The sequence below is a fragment of the Pleurodeles waltl genome, chromosome 6, assembly GCF_031143425.1.
Source record: "Pleurodeles waltl isolate 20211129_DDA chromosome 6, aPleWal1.hap1.20221129, whole genome shotgun sequence".
Classification (NCBI taxonomy): domain Eukaryota; kingdom Metazoa; phylum Chordata; class Amphibia; order Caudata; family Salamandridae; genus Pleurodeles; species Pleurodeles waltl.
In genome coordinates, this window is record NC_090445.1 from 705,312,919 (window position 1) to 705,329,969 (window position 17,051).

General features: G+C 44.9%; 1 protein-coding gene across 6 annotated transcripts in view; it reads right to left on the reverse strand.

Annotated features, from left to right (window-relative positions):
• The window catches only part of LOC138300185 (deleted in malignant brain tumors 1 protein-like), a 499,499-nt gene that overhangs the window by 183,235 nt on the left and 299,213 nt on the right, over nt 1–17,051 (reverse strand). For 5 of the 6 annotated variants that reach the window (XM_069239172.1, XM_069239171.1, XM_069239170.1 and 2 more), the window contains 3 exons: nt 16,873–16,902; nt 15,552–15,581; nt 13,669–13,716 (listed from right to left, as the gene is read on the reverse strand). In XM_069239172.1, the coding sequence (XP_069095273.1) occupies nt 13,669–13,716; nt 15,552–15,581; nt 16,873–16,902 (108 nt within the window). The remainder of the gene's footprint in view (nt 1–13,668; nt 13,717–15,551; nt 15,582–16,872; nt 16,903–17,051) is intronic. The other variant, XM_069239174.1, reaches the window with a different exon arrangement.

The following is a 17,051-nucleotide window of genomic DNA, read 5'->3' on the forward strand; positions in this document are numbered from 1 at the left end:
CACTCCCAACCGCCAACTCCACTCCACCAACCTCGCCCTTGCCAGCGTCCCTCGCATCCACCGAACTACAGCTGGTGGCAGATCCTTTTCCCACCTCGCCGCCAAGACCTGGAACTCCTTCCACGTCCACCTACGACAGACCCAGGGCCTCCTGACTTTCAGGAAATGACTCAAGACCTGGATGTTCGAGCAGTAGCAATCCCCCCCATCAACACCTTGAGACCCTAGTGGGTGAGTAGCGCACTTTTCAAATGATTGATTGATTGACTGTTGTTGCCTTTGACAGTGCCGGTGCTGTGTGTATGGCTCGGTGTGTGTTTTGGTAGTATGTGTTGGCTATGGTGTGTATACTGAGTCTGGACGTGTGTGTTATGTGGCTGTGTGAATGTGCGTGTCAGTGTAGGAGTACATGTATGGTTTGCCATCCCTACCTGTACCGGAAGTGTATGTTGTGTGTGCATCGCAACCTTGGTATTATGTGACAGGGGCAGGTAAGTATGTGTACTTACCGTTGGTGTCGTCATCATCGCTGGTTCTGGAGTCATTGGGTGAGCAGGAGCAGTGGGAAGACGTCTAGTTCAGGTTCCATGGCGGCTACAAACGGGTATGGCTTCCTGAAGGTGAGTGCCTCCATTTATACTTGTGGTTTCTGCCAGGGTTTCCATGGTGGTGAGACCGCGGTAAGAACCTTGGTGGTGTGCAACTTCGTCATCTGTCCGGCAGAAACATTTTCTCCGCTGGCCTGAAGGTGCCCCCGCTGTTCATGGTGGCCTGACCACACTGGCAGTGCAGGTGGTGATTTGGCTGTATTCCGTAGTGTTGACCACCAGGGTCATAATTTGGTGGTCTTCTCCACCAGCCTCTTGGCGGTACGACCGTCAACATGTTTGTAATGACCCCCGTAGTGTTTTGAAAACTGCTGTGTGAGTGACAGTGAGTTTTGGAGGGTGTGTACGGCATACTTAAATCATTATGGTTTCTTTATGGAAGAAATACAATTGGTTGAAAGGGGGTTCACTTCTGTGATTATCATTGGTCTTTATAACTGATGCCAGACTCAAGGATGTAGACAGAACATTAAAATACCTCCCACTTTGAACCAAAGTTCTTATGGCATCAAGCAAGCGAAACAAGTCATTGTGACCCTCTCCAAAAGAGCTTGCTTGTCTCTTCCATCCAAGCATCTATCCATTCATCCTTCATCCTTCCATCCACCCACATATATTCACAATTGCACGTTTACATTCTGTCATTCATTCAGTCCTTCATCCAACATTCAGTCTGACACTATTCCATCCATCCACCCCCTATCCATCAGCCATATCTATCCATCCTTTCACTCAGCCGTCCATCCTTTCACATATCCACCCCCTTTTATCCATCAATCTATCCGTTTGCTTATCCATTCGCCCTTTCACACCAGCCACTCTTTCACTCCATCCACCCTCCCTTTCACTCATCCATCCATTCTTTCACTTATCCAGCCACCCTTCCACTCATTTATCCATTCATCCACCCACCCAATTATCCTTTCACTCATCTATCCATCCTTTCACTCACTGAACCACCATCCACCCTTTCACTCATTTGTCCATCCAGTCACCCTTTAACCCAGCCATCCATCTACTCTCCCTTCCACTCATCCATTCATTCTTTCACTCATCCATCCTTTCCATCCATCCAGCCTTTCCCTCATCCATCCATCCACCCAGCCATCCATCTGACCTCCCTCTCACTCATCCATCTATCCTTTCACTCACTTGTCCATTTATCTATCCATTGTTACTCTCATCCATCCCTTCACACTTCCTGCCTTTCACTCATCCACCATTACATCCAGCCTTTCACTCATTCATATATGAATCTGTCCATCCACCCTTTCACTCACCCATCCACTCACCCTTTCACTCATCCATCATTCACCTTTTCACTCATCCATCCATGCATCCATCCATCCATCTATTCATACATCCATCGGTCCTACCTTTCAGTCATCTAATCTTACATCCATCCTTTCACTCATTCATTCATATATCTATCTGTCCACCCTTTTATTCACCCATCCATCCATCTTTTCCCTCACTCACTCATCCATTCATCCATCCATCCATCATCCTTTCTTGCGTCGTCCATCTTCCCTTTCACTCATCCATCCATTCATCCTTCCTCCCTTTTACTTATCTAACATTTCACTCATTTGTCCATGATTCTATCCACCCACCCTTTCACTCCTCTATCAATTCATCCTTTCACTCATTGATCAATTGTCAATCCATCCGTCCATTCATCCGTCCATCCATCTGTCTGTCCGTCCATCCTTTCACTCACTCTCCTACCATTTTACAGTTTATTGTCTGCTGATCTGCAGACAGAGGAGGCCCATCAGGAACCCCACCACTGCTGTAGCTGCTAAAGCGGGGGTTAAGAACGCCCCTGCCAGACTGATAGGTTGGAGCCAATATTCTTAGGGATCTTTCTACTCAGAGTCACTAGACTTGGGAATGAGCAAAGAATTCATCCAACTGAAGGAATTGAAGTGCTACTTTGAATCTCTCAAGTCCTTTTCTCTCCAGCTGAAGGTGTGCCAGGTCATGGGAAGGACCAACAATAAAGTTGCCATTGCCTACATAAATCACTGGAGGGAAAAAGACAAAGGTAGTTTAACTAGATTTACTGCCCAATGAGATATTTAGTGGGTGGAGTCTCACCTCATTTTTTTTTTAAATTAGCCTATCATATGGGGAGAGATCATATGCATGCAGACAGCCTCAGCTGGTAATTTTCTGGGCTGTAGATAACTCTCTTTAATAGGGACATTTTTGTCAAAACATTAGGTATCACATTGAAACCTATTTTCTGGTTAATTAAATATTCCTTTAAAAAGTGAGTAATATTTTCACAACTTCCCTCCAAAGTATCATTATTGCATGCATTCATAACGGGTCTCAAGGTAAGATAATGTCACCAGAGTCCTAATGTTTTAATTTTAATTTAAGATCTATTGGTTTAGCCACTAGAAGTAGATCTCTGTCAGACAATTATCAGAAATCCTCAAAAGATGCACCTACAAACAAAATATGCAAGAGGTAAACAACAAGGTAAGCACATTACTTGCATTGCAGACCAGCTGGTAATGTTATATTGGACAATAAACATCCTCTTACTAACACAGTTATTTAAAATAGAAAATAGAAAAAAAAATTGTACACTTTTATAGAAGTTTGTACAGTGAATATCAACACCCTGAGGTAGGCTCTATTCACATACTGACAGAATTTGAAAACCCCTCTTTTGCAGAAATTAGCCACCAGACTCTTGGGCCCATAATTCTTTTGCGCGGCATTTGCATCATTTTTTTACACAAAAGTGGTGCAAACTTACATTACATTTTGTAAGTTTGCACCGCTTTTGTGTCAACAAATGATGCAAATGTGGTCCAAAAAAGTATAAACATGGGCCTTAGTCTAATGATTGAGCAAGGTGAAGCTATGCTGAGATTGGCAAGAAGGGAATGTATAGGATGGTTTAGGAACTGGTTTATAGAAAACCTACTCAAAATAGTTAGTTTAATGTTTGAGAATGGTTTTAAATCTAATTCTGTAGGAGGAAGTTTTTGAAAACTTTCGTTCAAGTTATGTTAGTAATGCTACTCAAGCTAACAAAATGGCATGAATATGTGTAGTTTAGATAGACCAATAGCATGCAGAACTCTAACTATAAGATATATACAAAGGACTTAGTTTGCATCTGTATGGGTAGTGCATAATTTGATGTGTCAAAAGCAAGCACATTTTATTCTGTACAGAATGTCAAGGGCAGTGTATATAATTTAAGTTAGATACTTCATTTGGTGGAAAGTGATCAATTGTATGTGAAATTCTTCAGTTAACTGAAGTAAAAACTGTGACCTGTAAGTGGGGGGGTTGTTGCTCAACAACCATTGACAAAACAATAGGCCTCCCCTTCCAAAAATGTGTGCACACTTTTTAGGTTTGCCAATTCTTCTTGCTTATATTGATCAGGATTTGTGAAGAAAGCTAATCACAGATGCTGAAAAGTACTGTTAGAAAAAATCTAGTATGCCCACCATCCAGAACTTGGCAGCCAGACTCATGCACAACTTCCCACTCAGAAGTCACATTACACCACATGCCAGGTAACTACAGTGGCTCCCAATACACAAATGTGCTCAGTTCAAACTCCTCACACACACATTCAATGCAATACAAAACTAGGCACCACCTACCAGAACAGTAGGATCTCCTTCCACCAAACACCTTCACTCTGCAGGACTTCTACTCTCACACAGTCCCCATATAACACGTACACAGAATCAGATTAGAAGGACAGACATTCTCTTTCATTGCTCCTAAAGCGATGAATGACCTCCCACTTCACAGTAGAACTTCCTCCTCCCTCCTTGAATTCTGCAAGGAGCTGAAGACTTGGCTTTTCAATTAGCCCACCTATCTTAGACAGGGCTAGGTGCACACACCTGCCCAGTGCCAGGATACCCTTGTGGGTTACGATAATCTCTGAAGAAAGAGTCACTCACTCAGCTGCAGAAGCAAAAAACTCATAAAGAATGTGGCCAATAGGTTAGCGTTAGTCATTGTTTGCTTCAAATTACTGCAGGGACAGATCTCATTTTTTTAAAAAGCATTGACAAAGCCATAGGTGTGGTATGGGCCTTCAGCAGTTTGGTAATTCTTGTTTTGTTTTGTCATGTTTTTTAGCAAAACATTATTGTGTGTGACAGAAGGAGAGAAGGAAAGAAAAGAAGGTTAGAAGAAAGAAAGAAAGAAAGAAAGAAAGAAGGAAACAAAAAGGACACAAGGAAAGCAAGAAGAAAAGAAAGAAGGCAAGAAAGACAGAAGGAAAAAAACTAAAGACAAAGGAAAGAGGGAAAGAAAAAACAGAAAGTAGGCAGGAAAGAGAAAACAGGGAGCAAATGAAAGAAAGGAAGAGAGAACAAAAGAAGGGAAGAGAAAAAAGAAGAAAGAAAGAAAGAAAGAAAGAAAGAAAGAAAGAAAGAAAGAAAGAAAGAAAGAAAGAAAGAAAGAAAGAAAGAAAGAAAGAAAGAAAGGAAAAACAATGAAAGAACAAAGGAAGTAAAATAATGGGAGAATGCAAGAAAGAAGGTATGAAAGAAAGGAAACAGTAAAGAAACAAGTAAAACAAAAGGAAGGAAAGCAAAAAAAATTGAAAATAATGTAAGGAAATGAAAAGGAGAGAAAAGACAGAATGAAAACAATACGGAAAGAAAGACAAAAAGACAATCAAGGTTGCAAAGATACAGTACACTTATGAGCTTATATCAGAGTTTGTATAAGCTGCTGTTTGTATATCTGTTGTCTTTCAAAAGACTCTTTTTTTCACAGCTGTTTCAGACCAGTGAAACAGCAGCAGACAGATAAAAAAAGGTCACCTCAAGAGGAATTTACAAAAGCATTAACAGGGGGAACTGACGAGGCTGGAATGTGCCTTGTTCATCAAAGGTGTCCTGCTATCACGTCAGGCTCTAAACACAAAGGCAATACTAACGTAATTATAAAGGTGAAAAGAAACACTGCACTGTAGGAAACTACCTTGTGTAGAAAAGTGCTCATTATGAGAGAGCAAAATGCAATCACTAAAAGTGAATTTAACCAGTGGCTTAAGCATGCTGGCAGACTGCCCAAAGCTGTATGCTGTAGTAGGCCGAAGCAAACTGTGAATGACACAACAACAGACCAAGGGATGAAGAGAGGTGGCTGAAAGTCTCTTTAAGTGAATATATCATACTAATAAAATTAGTAAAATCAAAAGGTCTTGACTAACTTGAGATCTAAACAGTAAAGTAAGAAATGAATACAGATGCTAAGGGGCAACAGGCTTTTTTTATTTGTGGTCACTTAGGTGTTTATTGCAGGCATGTGGTCCGACAACTCTATTCCGAAGTAACAATTGCAAAATTACAATAAGCTGGAAGTTGTGGTGATGGGGAAGCAGAACATATGGGCATAGAACAAGAAAATACATGTATTTCTAATGGTGTGCTGAAAGAATAAAGGTATTTCCTGCATATAAGCAGTGGAATGATACAAGTCAACTAGTCATCTAGTCAGAAAGATCGTAAAGAAACTATGCTCCAGGGAAAAGTCAACAAAAGAAAAGGAAGTAAAGCCATCAAATAAGAAGCAAGTCCACAGTATTGACAAGGAATTTTGTGAACCAAAGTCTTTTCTAACTATCAGTGTTGTATACAATAGGTCTTTTAACAACAGAAAAGCTAATAGAGGTCCATGGATGAGACCTAAAATCCTATAAAAGAACATGCAGCATGAGAGCAGGCCCTCACAAAAAAGTGGGGTGGGTAATTGGAAGTAATGTCACCTCTGTCCCATCTTTTCATAATGGGGCTGCTACCCACTTTAGTTCTTTTGCATATATAAAGGCATTAACCCCTTCGCTGCCAGGCCTTTTCCCCCTCCTGTGCCGGGCCTTTTTTTGCCTATTTGGGGCAGTTCGCGCTTAGGCCCTCATAACTTTTTGTCCACATAAGCTAACCAAGCCAAATTTGCGTCCTTTTTTTCCAACATCCTAGGGATTCTAGAGGTACCCAGACTTTGTGGGTTCCCTTGAAGGAGGCCAAGAAATTGGCCAAAATACAGTGAAAATTTCGTTTTTTTCAAAAAAATTGGAAAAAGTGGCTGCAGAAGAAGGCTTGTGGTTTTTCCCCTGAAAATGGCATCAACAAAGGGTTTGCGGTGCTAAACTCAGCAGCTTCCCAGCTTTCAGGAACAGGCAGACTTGAATCAGAAAACCCAATTTTTCAACACAATTTTGGCATTTTACTGGGGCATACCCCATTTGTGCAATTTTTTGTGCTTTCAGCCTCCTTCCAGTCAGTGACAGGAATGGTCATGAAACCAATGCTGGATCCCAGAAACCTAAACATTTCTGAAAAGTAGACAAAATTCTGAATTCAGCAAGGGGTCATTTGTGTAGATCCTACAAGGGTTTCCTACAGAAAATAACAGCTGAAAAAGAAAAATATTGAAATTGAGGTGAAAAAAACATCAATTTTTCTCTACGTTTTACTCTGTAACTTTTCCCTGCAATGTCAGATTATCGAAAGCAATATACCGTTACGTCTGCTGGACTCCTCTGGTTGCGGGGATATATAGGGCTTGTAGGTTCATCAAGAACCCGAGGAACCCAGAGCCAATAAATGAGCTGCACCCTGCAGTGCGTTTTCATTCTATACCGGGTATACAGCAATTCACTTGCTGAAATATAAGGAGTAAAAAATTGCTATCAAGAAAACCTTTGCATTTCCAAAAAGAGCACAAGATAAGGTGTTGAGGAGCAGTGGTTATTTGAATTCCGGGGTGACCATAGTAGCACGTGAATTACAGGGAATTTCTCAAATAGATGTCTTTTTTACACACACTCCTGTATTTGGAAGGAAAAAATGTAGAGAAAGACAAGGGGCAATAGTACTTGTTTTGCTAATCTATGTTCCCCCAAGTCTCCCGATAAAAATGGTACCTCACTTGTGTGGGTAGGCCTAGCACCCGCGACAGGATATGCCCCAAAACACAACGTGGACACATCACAGAAAACAGAGCTGTTTTTAGCAAAGTGACTACCTGTAGATTTTGGCCTCTAGCTCAGCCGCCACCTAGGGAAACCTACCAAACCTGTACATTTCTGAAAACTAGAGCCCTAGGGGAATCCAAGGAGGGGTGACTTGTGTGGCTCGGACCAGGTTCTGTTACCCAGAATCCTTTGCAAACCTCAAAATGTGGCTAAAAAAACACATGTCCCTCACATTTCTGTGGCAGAAAGTTCTGGAATCTGAGAGGAGCTACAAATTTCCTTCCACCCAGCGTTCCCCCAAGTCTCCCGATAAAAATGATACCTCACTTGCGTGGGTAGGCCTAGCGCCGGCGACAGGAAACACCCCAAAGCGCAACGTGGACACATCCTAAATTTTGGAAAAAAACAGAGGTGTTTTTTGCGAAGTGCCTACCTGTAAATTTTGGCCTCTAGCTCAGCCGGCACCTAGGGAAACCTACCAAACCTGTGCATTTCTGAAAACTAGAGACCTAGGGGAATCCAAGGAGGGGTGACTTGCGGGGCTCGGACCAGGTTCTGTTACCCAGAATCCTTTGCAAACCTCAAAATTTGGCTAAAAATACACATGTTACTCACATTTCTGTGGCAGAAAGTTCTGGAATCTGAGAGGAGCCACAAATTTCCTTCTACCCAGCGTTCCCCCAAGTCTCCCGATAAAAATGATACCTCACTTGCGTGGGTAGGCCTAGCGCCGGCGACAGGAAACACCCCACAGCGCAACGTGGACACATCCTAAATTTTGGAAAAAAACAGAGGTGTTTTTTGCGAAGTGCCTACCTGTAGATTTTGGCCTCTAGCTCAGCCGGCACCTAGGGAAACCTACCAAACCTGTGCATTTCTGAAAACTAGAGACCTAGGGGAATCCAAGGAGGGGTGACTTGCGGGGCTCGGACCAGGTTCTGTTACCCAGAATCCTTTGCAAACCTCAAAATTTGGCTAAAAAAACACATGTCCCTCATATTTCTGTGGCAGAAAGTTCTGGAATCTGAGAGGAGCTACAAATTTCCTTCCACCCAGCGTTCCCCCAAGTCTCCCGATAAAAATGATACCTCACTTGCGTGGGTAGGCCTAGCGCCGGCGACAGGAAACACCCCAAAGCGCAACGTGGACACATCCTAAATTTTGGAAAAAAACAGAGGTGTTTTTTGCGAAGTGCCTACCTGTAGATTTTGGCCTCTAGCTCAGCCGGCACCTAGGGAAACCTACCAAACCTGTGCATTTCTGAAAACTAGAGACCTAGGGGAATCCAAGGAGGGGTGACTTGCGGGGCTCGGACCAGGTTCTGTTACCCAGAATCCTTTGCAAACCTCAAAATTTGGCTAAAAATACACATGTTACTCACATTTCTGTGGCAGAAAGTTCTGGAATCTGAGAGGAGCCACAAATTTCCTTCTACCCAGCGTTCCCCCAAGTCTCCCGATAAAAATGATACCTCACTTGTGTGGGTAGGACTAGCGTCCACGAAAGGAAAGGGCCCAAAACACAACGTGGACACATCACATTTTTTTATAAAAAGCAGTGCCTACCTGTGGATTTTGGCCTGTAGCTCAGCCGACACCTGAGGAAACCTAGCAAACCAGTGCATTTTTGAAAACTAGAAACCCAGGGGAATCCAAGATGGGGTGACTTGCGGGGCTCTGACCAGGTTATGTTACCCAGAATCCTTTGCAAACATCAAAATTTGGCCCAAAAAACACTTTTTCCTCTCATTTCGGTGACAGAAAGTTCTGGAATCTGAGAGGAGCCACAAATTTCCTTCCACCCAGCGTTCCCCTAAGTCTCTCGATAAAAATGGTACATCACTTCTGTGGGTAGGCCTAGCGCCCACAAAAGGAAATGGCCCAAAACACAACGTGGACACAACATATTTTTTCACAGAAAACAGAGGTGTTTTTTGCAAGGTGCCTACCTGTGGTGTTTGGCCTGTAGCTCAGCCGGCCCCAGGGGGGGGGGGGGGGGCAGAAATGCCCTAAAATAAATTTGCCCCCCCAACCCCCACCCTCCCCCGCCGGGAGCGACCCTTGCCTACGAGGTCGCTCCCCCTGCGTGACATTGGCACCAAAAAACAAATCCCCGGTGCCTAGTGGTTTCTGCCCCCTTGGGGGCAGGTTGACCTAAACTCAGCCAATCTGCCCCCAAGGGGGGCAGAAATGGCCTAAATACAATTTGTCCCCCAGGGGAGCGACTTTTGCCTGATGGGTCGCTCCCCATCTCAAAAAAAAAAAAAAAAAAGAAAAAAAAGAAAAATTCCCCTGGCGCCTAGAGTGTTCTGCCCCCCCCCCGGGGGCAGTTCGGCCTAATAATAGGCCGATCTGTCCCCCGGGGGGGCAGAAATGGCCTAAAATACATTTGCCCCCCCAACCCCCACCCCCCCCCCCGGGAGCGACCCTTGCCTACGGGGTCGCTCCCCCTGCGTGACATTGGCGCTAAAAAACAAATCCCCGGTGCCTAGTGGTTTCTGCCCCCTTGGGGGCAGATTGACCTAAAATTGGCCAATCTGCCCCCAGGGGGGCAGAAATGGTCTAAATACAATTTGCCCCCCCCAGGGGAGCGACCCTTGCCTGATGGGTCACTCCCCATCTCTAAAAAAAGAAACAACAAAAAAAAAAACACCAAAAAAAAAATTGCCCTGGCGCCTAGAGTGTTCTGCCCCCCCCCCCCGGGGGCAGTTCGGCCTAATAATAGGCCGATCTGTCCCCCGGGGGGGCAGAAATGGCCTAAAATAAATTTGCCCCCCCAACCCCCATCCCCCCCCCGGGAGCGACCCTTGCCTACGGGGTCGCTCCCCCTGCGTGACATTGGCGCCAAAAAACAAATCCCCGGTGCCTAGTGGTTTCTGCCCCCTTGGGGGCAGATTGACCTAAAATTGGCCAATCTGCCCCCAGGGGGGCAGAAATGGTCTAAATACAATTTGCCCCCCCAGGGGAGCGACCCTTGCCTGATGGGTCGCTCCCCATCTCTAAAAAAAGAAACAACAAAAAAAAAAAACACAAAAAAAAAATTGCCCTGGCGCCTAGAGTGTTCTGCCCCCCCCCCCCGGGGGTCAGTTCGGCCTAATAATAGGCCGATCTGTCCCCCGGGGGGGCAGAAATGGCCTAAAATAAATTTGCCCCCCCAACCCCCATCCCCCCCCCGGGAGCGACCCTTGCCTACGGGGTCGCTCCCCCTGCGTGACATTGGCGCCAAAAAACAAATCCCCGGTGCCTAGTGGTTTCTGCCCCCTAGGGGGCAGATTGACCTAAAATTGGCCAATCTGCCCCCAGGGGGGCAGAAATGGTCTAAATACAATTTGCCCCCCCAGGGGAGCGACCCTTGCCTGATGGGTCGCTCCCCATCTCTAAAAAAAGAAACAACAAAAAAAAAAAACACAAAAAAAAATTTGCCCTGGCGCCTAGAGTGTTCTGCCCCCCCCGGGGGCAGTTCGGCCTAATAATAGGCCGATCTGTCCCCCGGGGGTCAGAAATGGCCTAAAATAAATTTGCCCCCCCACCCCGCCCCCGGGAGCGACCCTTGCCTACGGGGTCGCTCCCCCTGCGTGACATTGGCGCCAAAAAACAAATCCCCGGTGCCTAGTGGTTTCTGCCCCCTTGGGGGCAGATTGACCTAAAATCGGCCAATCTGCCCCCAGGGGGGCAGAAATGGTCTAAATACAATTTGCCCCCCAGGGGAGCGACCCTTGCCTGATGGGTCGCTCCCCATCTCTAAAAAAAAAAAAAAGAACAAAAAAAAAAAAAACACAAAAAAAAAATTTGCCCTGGCGCCTAGAGGTTTCTTCCCCCCCTGGGGGCAGATCGGCCTAATAATAGGCCGATCTGCCCCCAGGGGGGGCAGAAAAGGCCTTCCCAAAAAATTGCCCCCCCTGGGAGCGACCCTTGCCAAAGGGGTCGCTTTGTTGCGTGACATTCGCGCGCAAAAACAAACTCCCTGGTGTCTAATGGTTTCTGCCCCCCTTGGGGGCAGATTGGTCTTATCAAAATAGGCCAATCTGCCCCCAAGGGGGGCAGAAATGGCCTAAATATATATTGCCCCGTAGGGGAGCGACCCTTGCCTAAGGGATCGCTCCCCACCTAAAAAAAAAGAATTCATCACAAAAAAAAAACAAAAAAAAAAATGGTCCCTGGTGCCTAGAGGTTTCTGCCCCCCCTGGGGGCAGATCGGCCTAATAATAGGCCAATCTGCCCCCAGGGGGGGCAGAAAAGGCCTTCCTAAAAAAATGCCCCCCTGGGAGCGACCCTTGCCCAAGGGGTCGCTCCCTTTTGCCAATTTCAAGAAAAAAAAAAAATCCCTGGTGTCTAGTGGGGTTTCAAAAGCCGGATTGCAAGCAATCCGGCTTTTGAAACCTGTGAGAGACTTCAAAGGGAAGGAAATACATTTCCTTCCCTTTGAAGCCTCTCGGGGCCTCCCCCATGGGATTGAAAAAGAAATGCAAAAGCATTTCTTTTTCAATCGCGCTGGAAGCTCTGCTTCCAGCGCGATGGGGGAGACCCTGTGACTAATCAGCGCGCGCTCGCGCGCTGACGTCACAGGGGGGGTTGGGGGGGGTCGGGGGTGGGAGGGGAAGGGCTTCCCCTTCCATCCCTGACTTGGGGGGGTGGGGGGGAACCCCACAGAGGGAGCGAGAGCGCTCCCTCTGGCCTGTGTGCCGAGGACGTAGTGGTTACGTCCTCGGCACAGCAGCACTGTGCCGCAGGACGTAACCACTACGTCCGCGGCACAGAAGGGGTTAAACGGAATATAATTAGCCATTTTCAGTCCCTTCCCCCTTCCAATTCCTACGCCTTAGCTTCTACCTACTGTAATTACCTATCTGTATTGTCCTCTCAGGAGGATAAGAGTCGGAAAGACAAGAATGGTAGTACCCTCATGACTAGTTCAGGTGGCAGTTCATATTGTTAATTGAATTGTATTTATCTATATATCTGGACAGAGTTGGATTTTTTAAACTGTGTGTTCTTAAGGAGTGTGCAGCACCCTTGTATGCATATCACAATCAATCAGCCTAACTTAACTTACCAGCAACATGGAACCGACTAACTATGCAGCAGTGTAGATGTAATCCTTACAGTATCCTAAAGCCACACCAGTAGGGACGCACACTGATAGCAGTGGCAGCTGCTGCAGATCTCAAGTGGGGTGGGGGGTTAGGGAAATAATTTTTAAAAGCTTACCTGTCCTGTGGCTGACGCTGCCAGCCACCCCTCTACACCAACATGCGTTCCCCATGCAATCTTGCCACTGCTCTAATGCTATACCTAGGATGAGAGCAGCTCCAGGATTGGTCTGAGTGGCTTGGTCTGAGTGGCTTGGTCTGTCGCTCAAGCAGTGTATGGGACCCTGTGCCACTTCTCCAAACCGTTATGCAACACAACAGGGGTGGAGAAACCTAAGTGTGCATGTCTGTTTGACAAGCACACTTTTAAGAGCACTCCAGTTACTCCACTCCACTCCTCCTTTCCACTCGCATGGCCCAGCTCCATCCCTCCCTGCACACGCTGGCTTAGCCAGCTGCTGAAAAATAAAATGATAATATAATATTGTTTTATTTTTTAGCTGCTGGCTCTGAGCCAATGGGGTGATGCTCCTCCGCCATTGTGGAGGAGCTGCCACTGAAGCTATCCACTCATAGGTGATGTGGGAGTGTAGGGTTATGGATCAAGATTAGTGATATTGCAACGGCAGACCCTGTGTTTAGTTGGGATGGCCTTGCACTCTTCTCTAAGGTCACTAAATCATTTGGTAGATGTTGTAGTCCCTAAAGAGAAGAAAGTAACAGTTTGAAGAAAGTGGGCCACAGAATAATTTTTCATATGAGGAGTGTGAACGTAGGCTCACCAAAGGCTGGTGCATTTCATTAGTGAGTATTTTTTCTTTCCAATTCTTTGCTAGACTATATGAAGTCGACATGATCAGCTACTTTTTTAATGTATGTGCTCTTTTAATTCCTTTATTTACATTTAGATTTGACTCCCATTGTATATTCACCAATCAGGCATTTTTCTCCATGACAAAGAAAACAGGTTCAAACGATAATGATTTGTGTTTTACCTTGCGTGGGAGTTATTTGAGTGATAAATGATACATTCCATGTAGTGGCTGTTAGTGGGAATAGAGAAAAATAAACATTTTCAGTTATTATATTTTTACTTTAATTAAAATGTTACCAATAATTTGACAATTATCCCTCTTTTTCTTGGAATGTTCACTATGGGTTTGTCTACAAAGCGCTCCTCTCTTGTCTAATCCTCAGGATGACTGTCTTGCCATTAATTGGAATGTTCTTATTTTACTATAGTGTTCTAGCATTACGTCGTTAGAGAACTCCCTCGAAAACTTCATCTTGAACACTTTGGCCCGTATTTATACTTTTTGACGCCAAACTGCGCTAACGCAGTTTAGCGTCAAAAAATTTTGCGCCGGCTAACGCCATTCTGAAGCACCATGCGGGCGCCGTATTTATTGAATGGCGTTAGCCGGCGCAAGCAGACCGGCGCTGCCTGGTGTGCGTGGAAAAAAACCACGTACACCAGGCAGCGCCGGCGTAGGGAAAAATTGCGTTAGGGCGTCTTAAAAATGGTGCAAGTCAGGTTGACGCTAAAAAATCGCCTCCAACCGATTTGCGCCATTTTTAACGACGCCCAGACGCCATTTACATGACTCCTGTCTTAGTAAAGACAGGAGTCATGCCCCCTTGCCCAATGGCCATGCCCAGGGGACTTCTGTCCCCTGGGCATGGTCATTGGGCATTGTGGCATGTAGGGGGGCACAAATCAGGCCCCCCTATGCCAAAAAAAATATATTAAAAAAAAACAAATTTATACTTACCTGAACTTACCTGAATGTCCCTGGGGTGGGTCCCTCCATCCTTGGGTGTCCTCCTGGGGTGGGCAAGGGTGGCAGGGGGGGTCCCTGGGGGCTTGGGAGGGCAGCTGTGGGCTCATTTTGAGCCCACAGGTCCCTTAACGCCTGCCCTGACCCAGGCGTTAAAAAGAGGCGCAAATGCGGGGTTTTTTGACCCGACCACTCCCGGGCGTGATTTTTGCCCGGGAGTATAAATACGACGCATTTGCGTCGCAGAATTTTTTTTGGACGGGAACGCCTACCTTGCATCTCATTAACGCAAGGAAGGCGTTCACGCAAAAAAATGACGCTCTTTACTCATACTTTGGCGCTAGACGCGTCTAACGCCAAAGTATAAATATGGCGTTAGTTTTGCGCCGAATTTGCGTCGAAAAAAACGACGCAAATTTGGCGCAAACGGAGTATAAATATGCCCCTTTGAGTTCCCTATTTAAATTTTTTCACAATGTTTCTTGTCCCCTCTGAGCTCTCTGACCCTTATCTGTGTTTTTCCTCTCAATGATAATCCGCCCAGCAATCTCATACCCTCTCTAAATCATCTGGGATTCTTTAGAGGTTGGACTACCTCTCTGCGTTAGAGTCATGATTGCTCATTTTCCTCATGGATATTAATCCACTACAGAGACTTGATTGTCCATCTTCAGTTAGACTACCTACCTATTTGATCTCTTGATTACCACCATGACTTGGCAGCCCACTAGGACGTGAGTCATCATGGCAAGAATTCATACAAGTGAAACCAGCTGAGGTTCCACCAGCCTAAATCAAGTGTTTTTCCTAGCTCAATTTAAAGCCATGCAGTAGCACAGATGATTTGCAGCAGTGCTCCCATACAGCCAAACTCAAGATGACCTCCTAAGTATCTTGATTAATCATCTTTTCTGTCTCTGATCAGAGCATTTCAAAGCCTATCCAAAAAAACGTACTCACTTATAATGCACACATTGTATTATCGTTTCTTTTGATCTTAAATTGCCCTTCATGAATATATGGTTTTTGTGAACTGGGAGTGTACTCGCTAATTTACACTGCACACAAGCACATGCATAAGAAAATTGACTCATAATTACCAACTGCTGACGTTGGAGTAGTAGAGCGACCTGTAATCAGAAAATGCAGCAAAATCATAATCAGAAAAACAAAACTTAATGTCATTTGTAGCTGTTTACAATCCATAATGAAAATTATCATTAGATTTCGGACCAGGTCTCAGTCATCTATTTTCACATTAAATCAAATAAAACAGTTGCCATCTCCGACAAGGTTTAGTGGTAGTAACCGGCAGTTTGTTTTTGATAAATGTACAGCCCTATAGGGACTTTTTCCATCTTCACCCTTCTCAGACTCTTCTGAAACTTTTGCTTTTTAATCTAAAAAGACATCAGTGACAGGACACAGCCCTGTGAATGTAGTACTGCCAGATCCCATGATCTCACCTGTCAGTCATGTGTGGATTTCTCCTAAATCTTGTGACGCTTTTCTCATTTCACCTATGTCTATCACCTAATAAATGTGAGAGGAGGGTTTGAAGAATTCACCATTATATCACAAGATACACCATGACTACATTCTATAGCGTGACATAGCATACAATGCACAACACGACTACCTTCAGTCTGAAAACCCTTTACCAGGCCCATCCAGAGAACCATCTACCCAGACTCCTCTAAGAAACCTGTGTATCTCATTTCTCAAAAGTCCTCCAAATCAACATAAATTACGTTTCTTTATATACACCTTCGATGGTAAATGGTAAAAAGATACGACAAGCAGTAAAACATGCTAAACCCTGCAATGCCTAAATAGCTGTGTAGCAAGCGACACTGTACTGGGATAGGGTATTGCAAATTGGTACTTTAAACTAGCCAGGGTTCTGCTCTAATAGGAATTGTCCAGGCCAAAACTGCCTGGCGAAGATATACACGCGACGTATTAATGTTTTATTGAAGCTTCTTCTAGACACCCAGTACTTGTACTCTGCTAGATCGAACCACCCTTATCCAGCACTGAAACTAGTCACGGAGACATTTATAATGAAGTTGTATTTTGACAAAGCTTCTTCTGACAGTGACATCTTAAATGCAGTTTATTCTGGCACAATTAGTCACTAGTGCTACCTCAGTGAAAGGCACTGGGGATACAGTTTGGTTTTTCCAGTTATCTTCTTTCTTGGCACTGCAATATTCACACTACTGCTGTATGTCGACCTGGTCTGTAGGGATTCTCCTCTCACCATATGAGTCGCCTCACTTATTACGCACGCATTGTATTATCGTTTCTGGTCATCTTAAATTGCCCTTCATTGATATTTGCTCTTCTGTGAATTCAGAGTGTGCTCACTAATGTACACCGCACACAAGCACAAACATAAGAAAATTGACTCATAATTACCAGCTGGTAGCATTGTAGTTGCTGAGTGACCTGTAATCAGACAAGACAGCAAAATCTCAGTCAGAATCAGAAAAATAAAGATGAATGTGATTTATAGGTTTCTCCAATCAAATAATTATAAAGGAAGAAGCAATCCCCGATAAACATGATCATTAGATTTCGGATCAGTTCTGAGCCAT